Source organism: Schistocerca gregaria, chromosome 2 (assembly GCF_023897955.1).
Source record: "Schistocerca gregaria isolate iqSchGreg1 chromosome 2, iqSchGreg1.2, whole genome shotgun sequence".
In the NCBI taxonomy this organism is placed as follows: Eukaryota; Metazoa; Arthropoda; class Insecta; order Orthoptera; family Acrididae; genus Schistocerca; species Schistocerca gregaria.
The window spans coordinates 75,265,696-75,281,293 of NC_064921.1; the positions used below are offsets into that span (position 1 = coordinate 75,265,696).

The 15,598-nt window shown below is 41.3% G+C and overlaps 1 protein-coding gene across 2 annotated transcripts in view; it reads right to left on the reverse strand.

The window, feature by feature from the left end:
- The window catches only part of LOC126336347 (gamma-tubulin complex component 5), a 203,596-nt gene that overhangs the window by 83,286 nt on the left and 104,712 nt on the right, over positions 1 to 15,598 (reverse strand). For both annotated transcript variants that reach the window (XM_049999922.1, XM_049999924.1), the window contains exons 13-14: positions 14,351 to 14,471; positions 3,381 to 3,581 (exon numbers count right to left, since the gene is read on the reverse strand). In XM_049999922.1, the coding sequence (XP_049855879.1) occupies positions 3,381 to 3,581; positions 14,351 to 14,471 (322 nt within the window). The remainder of the gene's footprint in view (positions 1 to 3,380; positions 3,582 to 14,350; positions 14,472 to 15,598) is intronic.

Sequence of the window (15,598 nt, forward strand, 5' to 3'; positions counted from 1 at the left end):
GGAAGTTTTGTCAGCATACTAGGATTACTTCACCTTGGAAATGAATATGGAGCAGTCACTTGTTTTGTTTTATTCCTCCTCACCTTCCCAGACATGTTTCACCTAAATTTTTGCATTACCAGTGTTATTTTAGTGCATTTGATATAAAAAGTTTTATTTACATGAAAAATTTAAGACTTGGAATATTAAGACTGTTGTAGTTAACATTATTTTATTCTATGTGAGCATGTAAATGTGTGTGTGTGTGTGTGTGTGTGTGTGTGTGTGTGTGTGTGTGTGTGTGTGTGTGTGTGTGTGTTTTCCTCTGCAGACACCTGTGTATTACATCTTTTCCTTCTACTATGGCATTTGCAAAATGGAAACCACAGTGAACATAAAAAATGATTTATTTGCAACATTTAGCTATAACTTCTAAATACTTCTCTACACAGTCAGCACTCCGACAGAAATTTGTTGTAGCTTGCTACCAACTTTCCAGTACACTTGTCACAGAAAGGAGCTATCTGTGATTTCCACCAGCTCACTACACTAGTCTGCAGTTTGTTGTCCATGTCAAAATGCTGTCCCCATAGCCAACGGTTCATCTGAGTGAAAAAATGAAAATCAGAGGGAGCCAAGTCCAGGGTGTATGATGGGTTATCGAATACTTCCCATTGAAAACCCTGCAAGAGCATCTCCATTGCCCCTGTAGCACGTGGCCAAGAACTTTCATGACGAAAGACCGCATGACAGTTATGCGGGCTGCATGAAATCGGGAGAAAACCCTCAGCATGACTTTGTACAACACATCTACACAAAGCTTCACTGGATTTTCACTGTGGTTTTAATTACGCAACCAATCAGAGACTTGGATGGTGGCAGGGGTGGGGGAAGGTTTAGAAGACTTTGTACCCTCATAACTTCTGTGGAAGATGTTGCTAAATACGATGTCACAACATACACTACATGCTACATGCAAGAAAGTGGAGAATATATTTTTCAGAAACTGAATACATGGTAAAATAAGAAAGGAACAGTAACTAAAAGTCTGACAAGAGTGTTAATTGATAAATAGTTATATGCACAAGGAGGAATCTTTCAGGAAGAAGAGGACGAGGAGGAGGAAGAGGAGAAGAAGAAGAAGAAGAAGAAGAAGAAGAAGAAATAATAGTAATATTGCCAGGAAGCCAGGAACAAAAAGTGAAGGAGGAAAAACTTCCCAGAGAATGGTAACCCAACTTAGAAACAATACGGCTGTAATCTTAAAATTAGACAATGGCAAAACTATGGCAATAATGAAACATGAGGCATAAAAAATAAAACCCTAAAATTTCTGGGGGACATCAACAAAGTACAGCTACCTGAATTAAACATTGAAAATTTCAATTTTGCTATGAATATTGTTTATTTTTAATTAACAGACGGTAGAATAACTATGGAGAACAAAAATGTTCTGTAGGTTTATATATCCTCTCACAGTTTCTACTGCTTCCAGTTTCTAAGGGAATTTAGTAAGACACTGATCACATATGCAAACAATGCGATCAAAATGAGGTAATGCCTGATAGGTATGCAAAATGCATAATGTACAGATAGGTATGCAAAATGTATAATGTACAGGTAAAATGGTTAAGATCTTCACTGACCAAGGTTGCTAGGAAAAGTACCATTATCTACCTTTACTTATGATAGTCTACAGTAGCCTACAGTCATTTTACATCTCTAAATTACACTTCATTAAGACAACTACAAAGATGAGCTACAGATCATCAAACAATTAGCTGTTGAGAAAAGATGTGACACAAATGTTATAGAGGAGTCATAAAATTAAAAGAAAGATGAAAGGGACACCCCGTCTCTGTGAATGGCATGTCAGTCCACTCTTGTTCCTCTTCCTTTTCATGGCAACTGCTTTTCAAGCATTTACTAAAAACTTGCATTCTATTATGTTACATTCATTTGCCACCCAATGAAGCTCCGGATAGAGAGCTATCTCTGACCTAAGTTTACAAGCCCTCTCCCTCTCTCAACTGTACCTACTAAGAGCTACACCTTCTAAATAAGGCTGCCAACACCCATTACAAAATTTTCAACTGGACCACTGACCTCACTGATCGTTACTGGTCCTCACTGATCAGATCCTCTGACTGTCATATTTCAATTGATTCATTGATAATCATGTCCCAAAAGTTTAGCATCGGGACTGCAGTTTTAATTTTATTATTCGCAATAGTGTATTTGTTCATTGATATCTGCCAAAAGTAGAAAGTGTGCTTTACTGTACTCCATATTTTATGTTGTTTTTTTGTTTTTTATGTTGTTGTTGTGTATTCATCTTTGGCATGCTAGTGTAGAGGATGTCACAAAACCAGCTAAATGCAAAAGTCTATATCCATACAAATGATGGACTGCAAGACTATAACCATGTATGTCATTAACATTCTACATGAAGTAAATCAGATGCATTTGGTTACAAAGGCAAAGTCAAAACTCTTTTTGTACGTGATTGTCTATAGCCCTTAAATAATTGGGAAAAAGCATATTTCCGTCATCAGCTAAACAATTTTCTGTTTATTCTCTACCAGTTTCATCATCTCCTTGAAGATGAATGTAATCCTCAAAACTCATAGAGAGCAAACACAACATTGTACAGTTGATGGCACAAATATGCTTTTTCCAAAATGTCAAAGGTGGTTTCCTGAGAGTATTTCTCAATTTTATCAATCATCTAAGAGGTTAAATAAGCAAAGTATGTGGTTGCTACTATGCTAATTGGTGCATACTGTCCTTCCTTACCAACCTGCCTTTCGTTTTCCCCAGGTGCTTCATTACCTGAGACTGGAGGTCTCAAAAATCAAACTGCCCACCCTCTGCCTTTGTTCAGATCTCCCATGGACATCGGCCACAGTCCCAAAAGATGACACATTCCACAAAGTCTCTTATGAACTTTCAGCAATGAGCTGTGTTTCATATCTGTCACTACCATGTAGGAGAATACTCTTGCAGCCAGCAACTTACATTTGTTTTATTATGCCTAGAGATCTTTGATTCCACCACTACCTGCTACTAAAATTTGGGAAAATATGAACTGGCCAAGTCATGAACATTAGAAGCAGTATTAAGCCACGCAATCTGAGATTGCCTGAAGAATGCAATGACACAACTATAACAACAGTATAAACTACAGAGCTGTGGCACTGCAGGCAGTGCAAAACTGAACTATTAACATTGACAATTACAAAAAATTAAAAAATAAAATTTTTACAAATCACTGTTGCATTGTTACCTTTGATGAAGTAAAATGTTTTTCACTAAAGTTCTTCTTATACAAATTATGTATCATACTTCCATAACATAGGAAAAGTTAATTTAATGCCAAAAACAAATTACATAATGAATACCTCTAATTAGTGTGTCCAGATCAGCTGCTTCTTCTATGTCTCGTTCAAGTTCCAAACCAAGTGATACTAATACCTGACCCATCAGGTACGAATGAAGACAACCAACTGAATGCAACATCCAGAAGCGCAACAGCCACAACATGTTACGTTTTCTAATGTTACTTGCAGATTCAGCCTTATTATTGTCCTTCAACTCCCCTCCTTCAAAATAAAATAAAGTTCATCACATCTAAGCTTCTACTGTGGCTAAAATTCAAGAAATGTTTATTGTACTGAGACTCAGAATATTAACTAACATTAATTAATGAATATTACACATAAGTTTTCATATCTACGCTTAAAAGTCAGAATTTCTGCTGTGTAATCAGTACAGTAACCAAAGATGTATTTGCTTCATATTTTGAATGACATATAAAAACAAGACACATATCAGACTAACTTTTACTCAGCAAACATATCCATATACGCAATGCATAAATGTGTTTAATATTACGATACTACAATTTTTTTCAAATGATGCCAGCTGATGTAAGATACGTAACTGGGACCTTACAACTATAAAAATTGATAAATGAAAAACAGCAGTTTGCTTTTGTTCTACAATAAAAATTGACATAGGATAGGCTGCTTACCCACCACATACAGAGGGAATTGAGTGTAAGGCTGACACATTTAAAAGAAGTCCTTCAGTTAAAGGGACACACACACACACACACACACACACACACACACACACACACACACAGTAAGGCTTGAGCGCCTGAAGATTGGATGTGGCCATTTGTGTGTGAAGAGAGAGAGTGTGTGTGTGTGTGTGTGGGGGGGGGGGGGGGGGGGGAGGAGTGGAGTCTTTGCATGTTTCCATATCTGAAGAAGGATACTGTCCAATAGCTTAGTCTATTTTTAAATGTCTGCCACACAACACCACCTCTTTGTGGTAAGTAGCAATAAACCCAGTTTCATTTTGTTACTGCTAAGCTCAGACTTACCACTGTTAAATCCAAAACAAGAGTTCTTAAGCTATGTACATACTCTGCAAGCCACCATACAGTGTGCAGCATATCTTGTACCACTATTAATCATTACCTATTCTGATTCATTCGCAAATGGTGCAAGGAAAAAAACAGCTGTCCCTATACCTTTGTTTAAGACCTGATTTCTCTTTTCTTGTCTTTGTTGTCATTATGCAAAATGTACGTTGATGGCAGCGAAATCATTCTGCTGTCACCTGCAAATGCCATTCCTCTACAATTTCACAGAAATGTTTTCCTAAAAGAGCGTCATATTTCACCCAGGGATTCCCATTTGAGTTCATTAGCGTTCCTGTAATACTCGCACAATGTCAAACCTAGCAGAAACAACATACAAATGTAACAGCGCACCTCTGATTTGCTTCAATGTTTTCCTTTAATCTGACAAGGTGGGGATCTCAAACACTTAAGCAATATTCACAAATGTGTTGCACTAGTGTTCTATATACGATCTTCTTCATAGATGAGCTATAGTTTCTTATAATGCTCCCAATACACTGAACCTTACTGTATAATCAAAATGACGTGCTCTTTCCATTTCATATCTATTTGCAACATTACAGTATTTGAAAGATCAAGCAAAACTCTGCTCATACTGTGTTCAGACATTACAGGACTATTTTCCCTACTCATCTACATTAACTAAAATTTTTCTACATCCAGAACAAGCTGCTGTTCATCTCTCAAAACAGATGTTTTGTCTAAGTCATCTTGTATTCTCCTGAAGTCACTCAATGTTGACACTTTCCCCACACAGTACAGTGTCATCAGCGAACAGTTGCAAACTGCTGTTCACCCTATCTATCAGATCACTTAAGTATATATAAAGAAAGAGTGGTCCTATAACATTTGCCTGGGACACTGCTAATGATACCCTTGTCTCTGATGAAGGCTCGGTGTCCACAATAACATACTGGGTTTGAATACTGAATATGTCTTCGAGCCACGAACATATCTGGGACAGTGAAATTCTCTGATATTTCTCTGATTTCCAGACAACTTTTAGCATTTTCCCCCCGATAAAGGGTAAGTAAAAACGTTAGTTGATAAAAAATGTAAGGACCTCTGTATTTCTAAATGTGTGAGCAAAATTCTTAAATACTAACATCAACATCTTGCATAATGAACTGCTTTTACATGAAGAAAGCATCCACTGATGTTATTTTATTTCAATAAAGAGGAACACATTTGGTGACAAAAATATGCATTTTGTTGGAGTTGCAAGACAGATTTAAAATACCTTCACTGCTTTGAGAAATAACTCCAGAAAAACGTTGGGGAAGAGTTGTGTAAACCATCACTGTAGGTGATGACAAATAAAATCTTGGTTCTACTATGTTCATTATCATCAGTTATTACTCACCATTTTAAGTCTGTTATTCTATGGGTATTGTAAGATTTTACTTTCAAGAAATACTTGAGTACATAGTGCAAACTGCCAGTGACTTTCTAATATATAAACTACTTTCAAAGTGCCAAAATGTACTAGAATAAACAAAATGCCTATAATATGCCGCACTGTACAATGTAATTGCAGTGAGATAGTCGCAATTCCTGAAACCCATCACCTATAGCCTGTGGCCTACCAAGGAGCAGCGTAGTCCTGGGTCCATGGATAAACCATGAAAATCCACCACACTACGCAACACACAGACAGAAGCAGCCTGCAGGCAGATCAGTGAGACTAGATCTGACAGGTAGGGCCTGCACGTTAGTGGGAAACTATGAGCCTCAGATCAACAGGCCTGATCTGTTGGAGATACCCACAAAAATGGGCTGTGGTTTTAAGCCATCAAGGAAGTCCACTCGTGTGGCCAGCTATTCATGTGTCACAGACACCATGTTGTTGAAATCAGACCATGGTGATCACCCATGCAACAGATAACTTGCCCAAATATCTTGAGAATCAATTCTAATGAGGATAGGTAGAAACTCACCATAAACATGACCACTGAGTCACAGACAGGCACATAGAAGAGACAGTGCCACTCTCACAACTGAATTTTTGGCCATCTCCTTCCTCAGAAAATGAGAGCACACACACATTCACACAATCACTCAGACACAACTAATGCACACATGACTGTTGTCTCCAGCTGCTGCGTCAACAAGCTCTGGGAAACACATCCAAACAAACCACTCGTCACGCCGCCCTACCTCTCATCGGCAGCTGCTAGGCTAGACGCAAGTAGTGGTGGCAGCACTGACTGCAAGCTGAGGGGAGGAGTGGGAAGAGGAGAAGCCATAAGAATGAGTCGGGAAGCCGAGCACTTACTCAGCTGCACCTAGCCAGCGATGAAACATGACATCTCAGTAAACAATAAATGTCATGCTACTGAAACAAAAACGAGATTCTTCCAGTTTTATTTTTCAAAATTTCCTTAATTTCCAGAAATTGTGGCAGCCCTGAGTCTCTAGTGGAAAGCTGTATCAAATGCTTTCTGGAAATCTAGTAATATGGGATCTGCCTGCAGGTGCATTTGAAAGTCCTCAACCTGCTATTTCGCCCCTCCCTTCTCCCACTCCACCCCCACACATGACTTCCATCACACTAGCACACCTGCATAGTCCTTTTCCCTTCTCTGCTTCTGTCCTCTCCCATTTTTGCCTCACCAACACAGCTTTCAGATGCTGCACTTAGTAGTCCACCATCCTTCCCCATCAAATCACTGCACATTCCCACAGGCAGCAGTACATAACCTCTCCCTTCTTCTGTACCCCCATTACCTACCCTAGCTGAGATCACAACTCACTTAAGGTGGGTCTCAGCACCTGGCGATGCTTGTGACTGCGCACCGAGTAATAATATTTGTCCTCAATTCATGAAATACAAGTTGTATGAAAAATAGTCATCTGATTTAAAAAATTAGAACTACACTTCTGGAAATTGAAATAAGAACACCGTGAATTCATTGTCCCAGGAAGGGGAAACTTTATTGACACATTCCTGTGGGCAGATACATCACATGATCACACTGACAGAACCACAGGCACATAGACACAGGCAACAGAGCATGCACATTGTCGGCACTAGTACAGTGTATATCCACCTTTCGCAGCATTGCAGGCTGCTATTCTCCCATGGAGACGATCGTAGAGATGCTGGATGTAGTCCTGTGGAACGGCTTGCCATGCCATTTCCACCTGGAGCCTCAGTTGGACCAGCGTTCGTGCTGGACGTGCAGACCGCATGAGACGACGCTTCATCCAGTCCCAAACATGCTCAATGGGGGACAGATCCGAAGATCTTGCTGGCCAGGGTAGTTGACTTACACCTTCTAGAGCACGTTGGGTGGCACGGGATACATGCGGACGAGCATTGTCCTGTTGGAACAGCAAGTTCCCTTGCTGGTATAGGAATGGTAGAACGATGGGTTCGATGACGGTTTGGATGTACCTTGCACTATTCAGTGTCCCCTCGACGATCACAAGAGGTGTACGGCCAGTGTAGGAGATCGCTCCCCACACCATGATGCCGGGAGTTGGCCCTGTGTGCCTCGGTCGTATGCAGTCCTGATTGTGGCGCTCACCTGCACGGCGCCAAACACGCATACGACCATCATTGGCACCAAGGCAGAAGAGACTCTCATTGCTGAAGACGACCCATCTCCATTCGTCCCTCCAATCACGCCTGTCGCGACACCACTGGAGGCGGGCTGCACGATGTTGGGGCGTGAGCGGAAGACGGCCTAACGGTGTGCGGGACCGTAGCCCAGCTTCATGGAGACGGTTGCGAATGGTCCTCGCCGATACCCCAGGAGCAACAGTGTCCCTAATTTGCTGGGAAGTGGCGGTACGGTCCCCTACGGCACTGCGTAGGATCCTAAGGTCTTGGCGTGCATTCGTGCGTCGCTGCAGTCCGGTCCCAGGTCGACGGACATGTGCACCTTCCGCCGACCACTGGCGACAACATCGATGTACTGTGGAGACCTCACGCCCCACGTGTTGAGCAATTCGGCGGTACGTCCATCCGGCCTCCCGCATGCCCACTATACGCCCTCGCTCAAAGTCCGTCAACTGCACATACGGTTCACGTCCACGCTGTCGCGGCACGCTACCAGTGTTAAAGACTGCGATGGAGCTCCGTATGCCACGGCAAACTGGCTGACACTGACGGCGGAGGTGCACAAATGCTCCGCAGCTAGCGCCATTCGACGGCGTGTGATCATTGCTTGTACAGCCCTCACTCAGTGTCCGGAGCAAGTATGGTGGGTCTGACACACCAGTGTCAATGTGTTCTTTTTTCCATTTCCAGGAGTGTATTACATTATTTTAGATATGTGCAAGAAAAACTACTGTTGAAAAGACCAAACACTTGAGTTTTACATGGTTCCCACTAAGTAGCAGAGGGGTGCGTCCACTTCAGTACTAGTAAAAATGGTGTCAGAAAAACAGAAAGCATTTTCTGTTCTACATTTCATGCAGTGTGGCTTAGTAATTACTGTTTACCAAGACTTTCATACTAGGTACAGTGTGGATGCTCTTTACAGCACAAAGCATTAGACGAAGGCATGAACAATTCAGAAAAACAGGTTGTCTGTGTAAAGGCAAATTGCCGGGCCATCCTCAAGTGTCTGAGATGGACGTTGAATACATCTACTATAGTTTCACAACGAGTCTGCAGAAGTCCGTTCGCCGTGCAACTCAACAGTTCAACATTACCCAAAGCCCGTCTGGCCTGTGCTGTGTCAACATTTACACATGAAACCATACAAAATTCAGCCACTGCCAGCTCTTTGTGAATATGAGGAACAACAACATGTAGAGGTCTGTAATTTCGTTCTTGGCAAGACGGAGGATGACGTTATTCTTCCATTCATAGTGTTTAGTGACGAGGCAACATTCCATTTAAATGGAAAGGTAAACTGTCATAATGTGAGAACAGAGGTAGGGAACAATCACATGAAGTTGTAAAACATGAGAAGGACTCTCCAAAATTTAATCTGTTTTGTGCAGTTTCGCAGGGAAAAGGTGTACGATCCATTTTTCTTTGCTGTGAACACTGTTACAGGAAGCACATATCTCGATATGCTTGAGAACTTTCTTTTCCCACAGTTGGAGACTGATTCGAATGACTTCATTTACCAGCAGGATGGGGCACCACCACACTGGTATCTGCAGGTGTGAGAATTTTTTATTTAATTATGGAACTATTGATCAGTTGCACTGGACCAAATGATTCAGTCTTACATTACTGGCTGCCAAGGCCACCGGACCTAACTGTATGCGATTATTTCTTGTTGGAGGTTTATGAAGGACTCGGTTTACGTCCATTGCCAAGAACAACAAAGAATGAACTGAGACATCGCATGACAGCAGCTGTTGAAGCTGTAACTCATGGCATGCTCCCTGCAGTGTGGAAACAATTTGAACACCACATTGACATATGCCATGCACCTCAAGGAGGACATATTGAACACCTCTGAAAAGGTATGAAAAAAAACCTTTGAGTTTCCCATTCATCTAAAAAACAAAATTCAATATATACTTTCAGAATGAGATTTTCACTCTGCAGCTGAGTGTTGGCTGATATGAAATTTCCTGGCAGATTAAAACTGTGTGCCGGACCAAGGCTCAAACTCGGGACCTTTGCCTTTCGCGGGCAAGTACTCTATCATCTGAGCTACGCAAGCACGACTAACGCCCTGTCCTCACAGCTTTACTTCTGCCAGTACCTCGTCTCCTACCTTCCAAACTTTATAGAAGCTCTCCTGCCACAAAGTTTCATATCTGCACACACTCCGCTGCAGAGTGAAAATCTCATTCTGGAAACATCCCCCAGGCTGTGGCTAAGCCATGTCTCCACAATATCCTTTCTTTCAGGAGTGCTAGTTCTGCAAGGTTCACAGGAGAGCATCTGTAAAGTTTGGAAGGTAGGAGACGAGGTACTGCCAGAAGTAAAGCTGTGAGGATGGGGCATGAGTCGTGCTTGGGTGGCTCAGATGGTAGAGTACTTGCCCGCGAAAGGCAAAGGTCCCGAGTTTGAGTCTCTGTCCGGCACATAGTTTTAACCTGCCAGGTAATTTAACTATATACTGTATGTTTATTAGAATACGACAAACAATGCATGATACAGTACAGTAATGCATTTTCAGCTTAGAGTGACGTAAACACCTATAACTAAGAAAACGGCACTTATCATATCAAAGCAAAATAAGCACATCAAAAAGGAAGGGTACCCGCATAAATACGGACGGAGTGCCTGACGCATAGCAATGGCTAACTGGTAAAGCTTAACTGCTAAGCTTACGACTCGAATCAAACTACTGTAGCTGTATCGTCATTCATTCGACCTAAATTGTATCTCATATTACAATGGACCAACTTTGTTTCGATTTGGAGGTGCGGCCTAAAAGTTCTCTCTCCCTTTGAATTTCGAGTCTCAAATTTCACGTGCGGCTTAAGATTCGGGATTTTTTTTTTTTCCCCTTTATTTCGAGTCTCATTTTTCAGGTGCGGCTTAGATTCGAGTGCGGCTTAGATTTGAGTAAATATGGTACTCACCACCCCCCAACAACTTCATCAGCCCCAGATCTTCAATATTTCCAGATCGGAGCAATACTAGTTAGTGGTGCCTATTAGGTCTACTACAAGCAAAAAGCTGTATGTTGGGAAATTGTTTTGCAGTTCATTTATATGCTCCAGCTTCTCAAGTAGGACATCGAAAACTAGTAGCACAAAATTTTTATATAAATTTGGAATCATCATATTGTGTTAAGTCCCTGTTTCATCTCCTTCCTCATTCTAATAAACAATCCTGTCACCACTAATTCTGTAATTATTCCTGTGGTATAGCCAATGCCCACACTGTGGCCCCTGCAGCCGCGTGGCCGCGGTCTTTACGTCATACAGCCACCGGCTGGCAAGCCCCACTTTTGCGCTGCTCTGCACAGCTGTACAGTGCAGGCGCAGGCCTCACACACTCAGTGCCTCCGCACTGTCATGGCAACCTTGGCCGGCATCCTCCCGAGAGATAGTTACGTGATGTCGCGCCGTCAGTCATAACAGGAGATGACAAGTGGACTCTGTTACGGCAAGCGTATTCCTCCGCCACTCGCGCTATATAGCCGCACACAGTGCCACGACTGGCAGTCTCTTGTTGGGCTACCTATTTGCTACATCGACGTTGCACCCAGAAACGATGCTACACTGTGCTACGACTGTTTACCATACCCCCTCCGAAATTGCTGACCGGGGAAGATACCCCAGCTAGTCACCCAGTCGCTGCTCTTGATCAAGCACAAAGCTGTGTTAGTATTGTGGAACTATTGGCAATAAATGGAATTTGGAACCCACACCAATCGTTAGTTTTGTTTCTCCAATTATGGATACAACAATTCCTTATTCTTAACTTCGCTAACCCTCCCCCAATCACCGGTTTGGTTATCCCATGTTTTGTCACCAGTTAGACGTTATTATGTGTTCATACAATACGTTTTCCGTGCTACTTCTAGAATGGAACGTGAGCGGCTGCCAGCTGGGGACTGTACAACTGAAGTAGTACTGTAGTGGTCTGGTCAAAAATTTTCTGTCAAAATTCCATTTTCTTGGACATAACGATAAGATAACATGAAAACTTTCTCACCTGTTATTCCTATTAGTCATTTATTTCCATTCTGGTAGTCTGAATCTAAGGATTTTGCTTGTAATTAAAATAACCCTGATCATTCGCAAACCCAGTCAACCACATAAAAAGCGATTGGCTTTCACCCGTTCGATTTTATTCTGCTCAGCTCATTTAGCCCCATCCCCTTTTGTCTGCAGCAAAGTTTATTTGTAGATGCGATGGGGATTCTCCTGGCAGAGACATCACATAGACTATGCACACATTCAAAAATGAACTTATGATTCATTTGGAAATCAACTTAAAACAAACAGGAATGTGTTTCAAAGTCATATGAATAATCAATATACCAACGTGCATTGGATGCCAGGCGCCTTGTAAAATAAGTTCCACCCCCCCTCCCTTCCCCAGGAATATGAATTTAACCCCCCCCCCCTCCGAAATTGCTGCCCGGGGAAGATACACCAGCTAGTCACCCACCCCTAAATCTGAGCCTGTTGCGAATGTGTGAATCTGGCAGCTTTGGCATGCCAGTAAAATTTTTCTGGGTAGCATCTGGCTGCTTGCTGCTACTGCTTATATAGCTAACAGCCACACTTCCGTGGCCAGACATGGGAGAAGGTACTACTCACATGTGACTCAACTGCGCATGTGTATGAGCTCACTCGCAACTGCTCCAATGAATCTAATGTAAACAGTTGTGGCATTACGCTCATGTGAGGCAATGTGTTTTATGAAGCATTGCATAGTCTTCCTAAATCGTTTGACACTTTTTTCTGTTGGTGTTTGTTGTATATGGTGCATTTCCTTTGCAACTTAAGTTTTATTTTCCTCTTTTTCTCTCATCTACATCTACATGACTACTCTGCAATTCACATTTAAGTGCTTGGCAGAGGGTTCATCGAACCACAATCATACTATCTCTCTAGTATTCCACTCCCGAACAGCGAGCAGGAAAAATGAACACCTAAACCTTTCTGTTCGTGCTCTGATTTCTCTTATTTTATTTTGATGATCATTCCTACCTATATAGGTTGGACTCAACAAAATATTTTCGCATTCGGAAGAGAAAGTTGGTGACTGAAATTTCGTAAATAGATCTCGCCGCGACGAAAAACGTCTATGCTGTAATGACTTCCATCCCAACTCGTGTATCATATCTGCCACACTCTCTCCCCTATAACGTGATAATACAAAACGAGCTGCCCTTTTTTGCACCCTTTCGATGTCCTCCGTCAATCCCACCTGGTAAGGATCCCACACCGCGCAGCAATATTCTAACAGAGGACGAACGAGTGTAGTGTAAGCTGTCTCTTTAGTGGACTTGTTGCATCTTCTAAGTGTCCTGACAATGAAACGCAACCTTTGGCTCGCCTTCCCGACAATATTATCTATGTGGTCCTTCCAACTGAAGTTGTTCGTAATTTTAACACCCAGGTACTTAGTTCATGTTTTATTGCTGCCGTAGCGAGATACAGTAATATCCTTTGTTAGAGTACTGGTTCTTATCAGTCAAAATTACAAAAATTTAACTGTAAACTAAAACAATTAAAAGTTCCCGGAATTTTAAAAAATTACTGCAGTTTCCCCAGTTATCTCCCAGATGAAAAAATTCCAGGGTTTTTCCCAGATCTCCCGGTTGCCCTGGGTTGTGTGGAGGCTCTGTTACCACGTTAGTCTTTTTAAGAAAATCTTTCTTTGTTAATGCCATTCTGTATTTTACATCATCTCTTCTACATTCTCTCTCTTTATATAATTCCTTCAGCATCACTGACTTAATTATAAAATTCTCCATAACCATTGTTTTACTTAAAACTGAATCCACTGGATACCACTGAACATTCAAATGTAAAGAAGGGCAGCAGTAAGTCACTGAAATCCATAATTTATTGCAGATCTAGATTTGGCAGCAGCATAGTTATCGTCAGTGCACTACCAGTACAGTCATACAGGTACAAACATGCCGGAGCACAAGCTTGTGACAAGTAATGCTAGCATTTAGATGGCAGAAATGAAATTGAGGGCCCTGCTTACCATGCAGCAACTTCAGTTTTGTTTTTGCCACATAAATGCTAGAGTCAACGGTCACAAGTTTATGCCCCAATATGTTTAAGCATATATGGCTCTTCTGGTAGTGCACTAACGATAACTATGCTATTGTCGAATCTCGATCTGCTTTCTGCATTGACTGTGTTTAAATGATCTTCAAATCATTTGCAAATTCTGACAAAACACATTGTTACAGGCAGTCCTTAAAGTTTTCATTCCTTCTCCATAGCCGCCCTAAACACCACTATGTAAGAAGAATGTAGATTTTGATAAGGATATTTTTACGGTGGTAGAAGACAAAAAGTATCGATGAAACAGGTACTTACTTTTAAATCTCAACTGTTCCAAGGCCCAAAGTGCCCATTTCACCTTCAATAGGAACCTGAATACAGAATTGTACATCTTCATGTTGACTTTAGAGAATATCAGAGACATGGGGCATTCAACCTTTGTAGCAAACAGAAAAATTACAACATTACTTTTCTTTGTTATACAATGAAAAATTATGGTTAAGTAAACCTGAAAATTAAAACTGAATCTAATAGACATACTGAATGAGAATGTCAGGTCCATTAAATTGACAGTTATGTGTGGAAGAGCATACTGAACTTCAAGCTAGCAGATTAAAAATATGGATATTTCGGAAGTAAACAACTGGGAGGAAATGCAAAATGTATGCAAAGGCAGTTTCAAAGGAGACAAAAAATTAATCTTGAACATTTAGTGTTCTCTCTTTTTCCTTTTGAATCTTTTCTGTATTTTCTCACTCTCTTGGTCAAGCTTGCTTTTACTGGGCATCACCAATGGTATTTTACCCTTTCTCTTTATTGTTGTTGTTGAGATCTTTGGACTCAAGACTGGTTAGATGCAGCTCTCCATGCTATTCTACCCTGTGCAAGCCTCTTCATCTCCAAGTAACTATTGCAACCTACATCCATCTGCATCTGCTAAACGTATTCATCTCTTGGTCACTCTCTACAATTTTTACCCTCCACACTCCCCTTCAGTGCTAAATTGGTGATTTCTTGATGCTTCAGAATGTGCCCTACTGACCGAGGCCTTCTTATAGTCAAGTTGTGCCACCAGTTTCTCTTCTCCCCAATTCTATTCAGTACCTCCTCATTAGTTATGTGATCTACCCATCTAATCTTCAGCATTCTTCTATAGCATCACATTTCAAAAGCTTGTCTTCTCTTCTTGTCTAAACTGTTTATCGTCCATGTTTCAATTCCATACATGGCTACACTCCATACAAATACTTTCTGAAAAGACTTCCTGACACGTAAATCTATACTCAATATTAACAAATTTCTCTTCTTCAGAAACGCTTTCCTTGCCATCACCAGTCTACATCCTCAGTTATTTTGCTGCCCAAACAGCAAAACTCCTTTACTACCTACATTCCATTATCCTCGTTTTCCTTTTGTTGATGTTCATCTTACATACTCCTTACATGACTCTGTCCATTCCATTCAATTGCTCTTCCAGTACCTTTGCTATCTCTGACAGAATTACAATGTCATCGGTGAACCTCAAAGTTTTTATTTCTTCTCCATGGATTTTAATTCCTACTC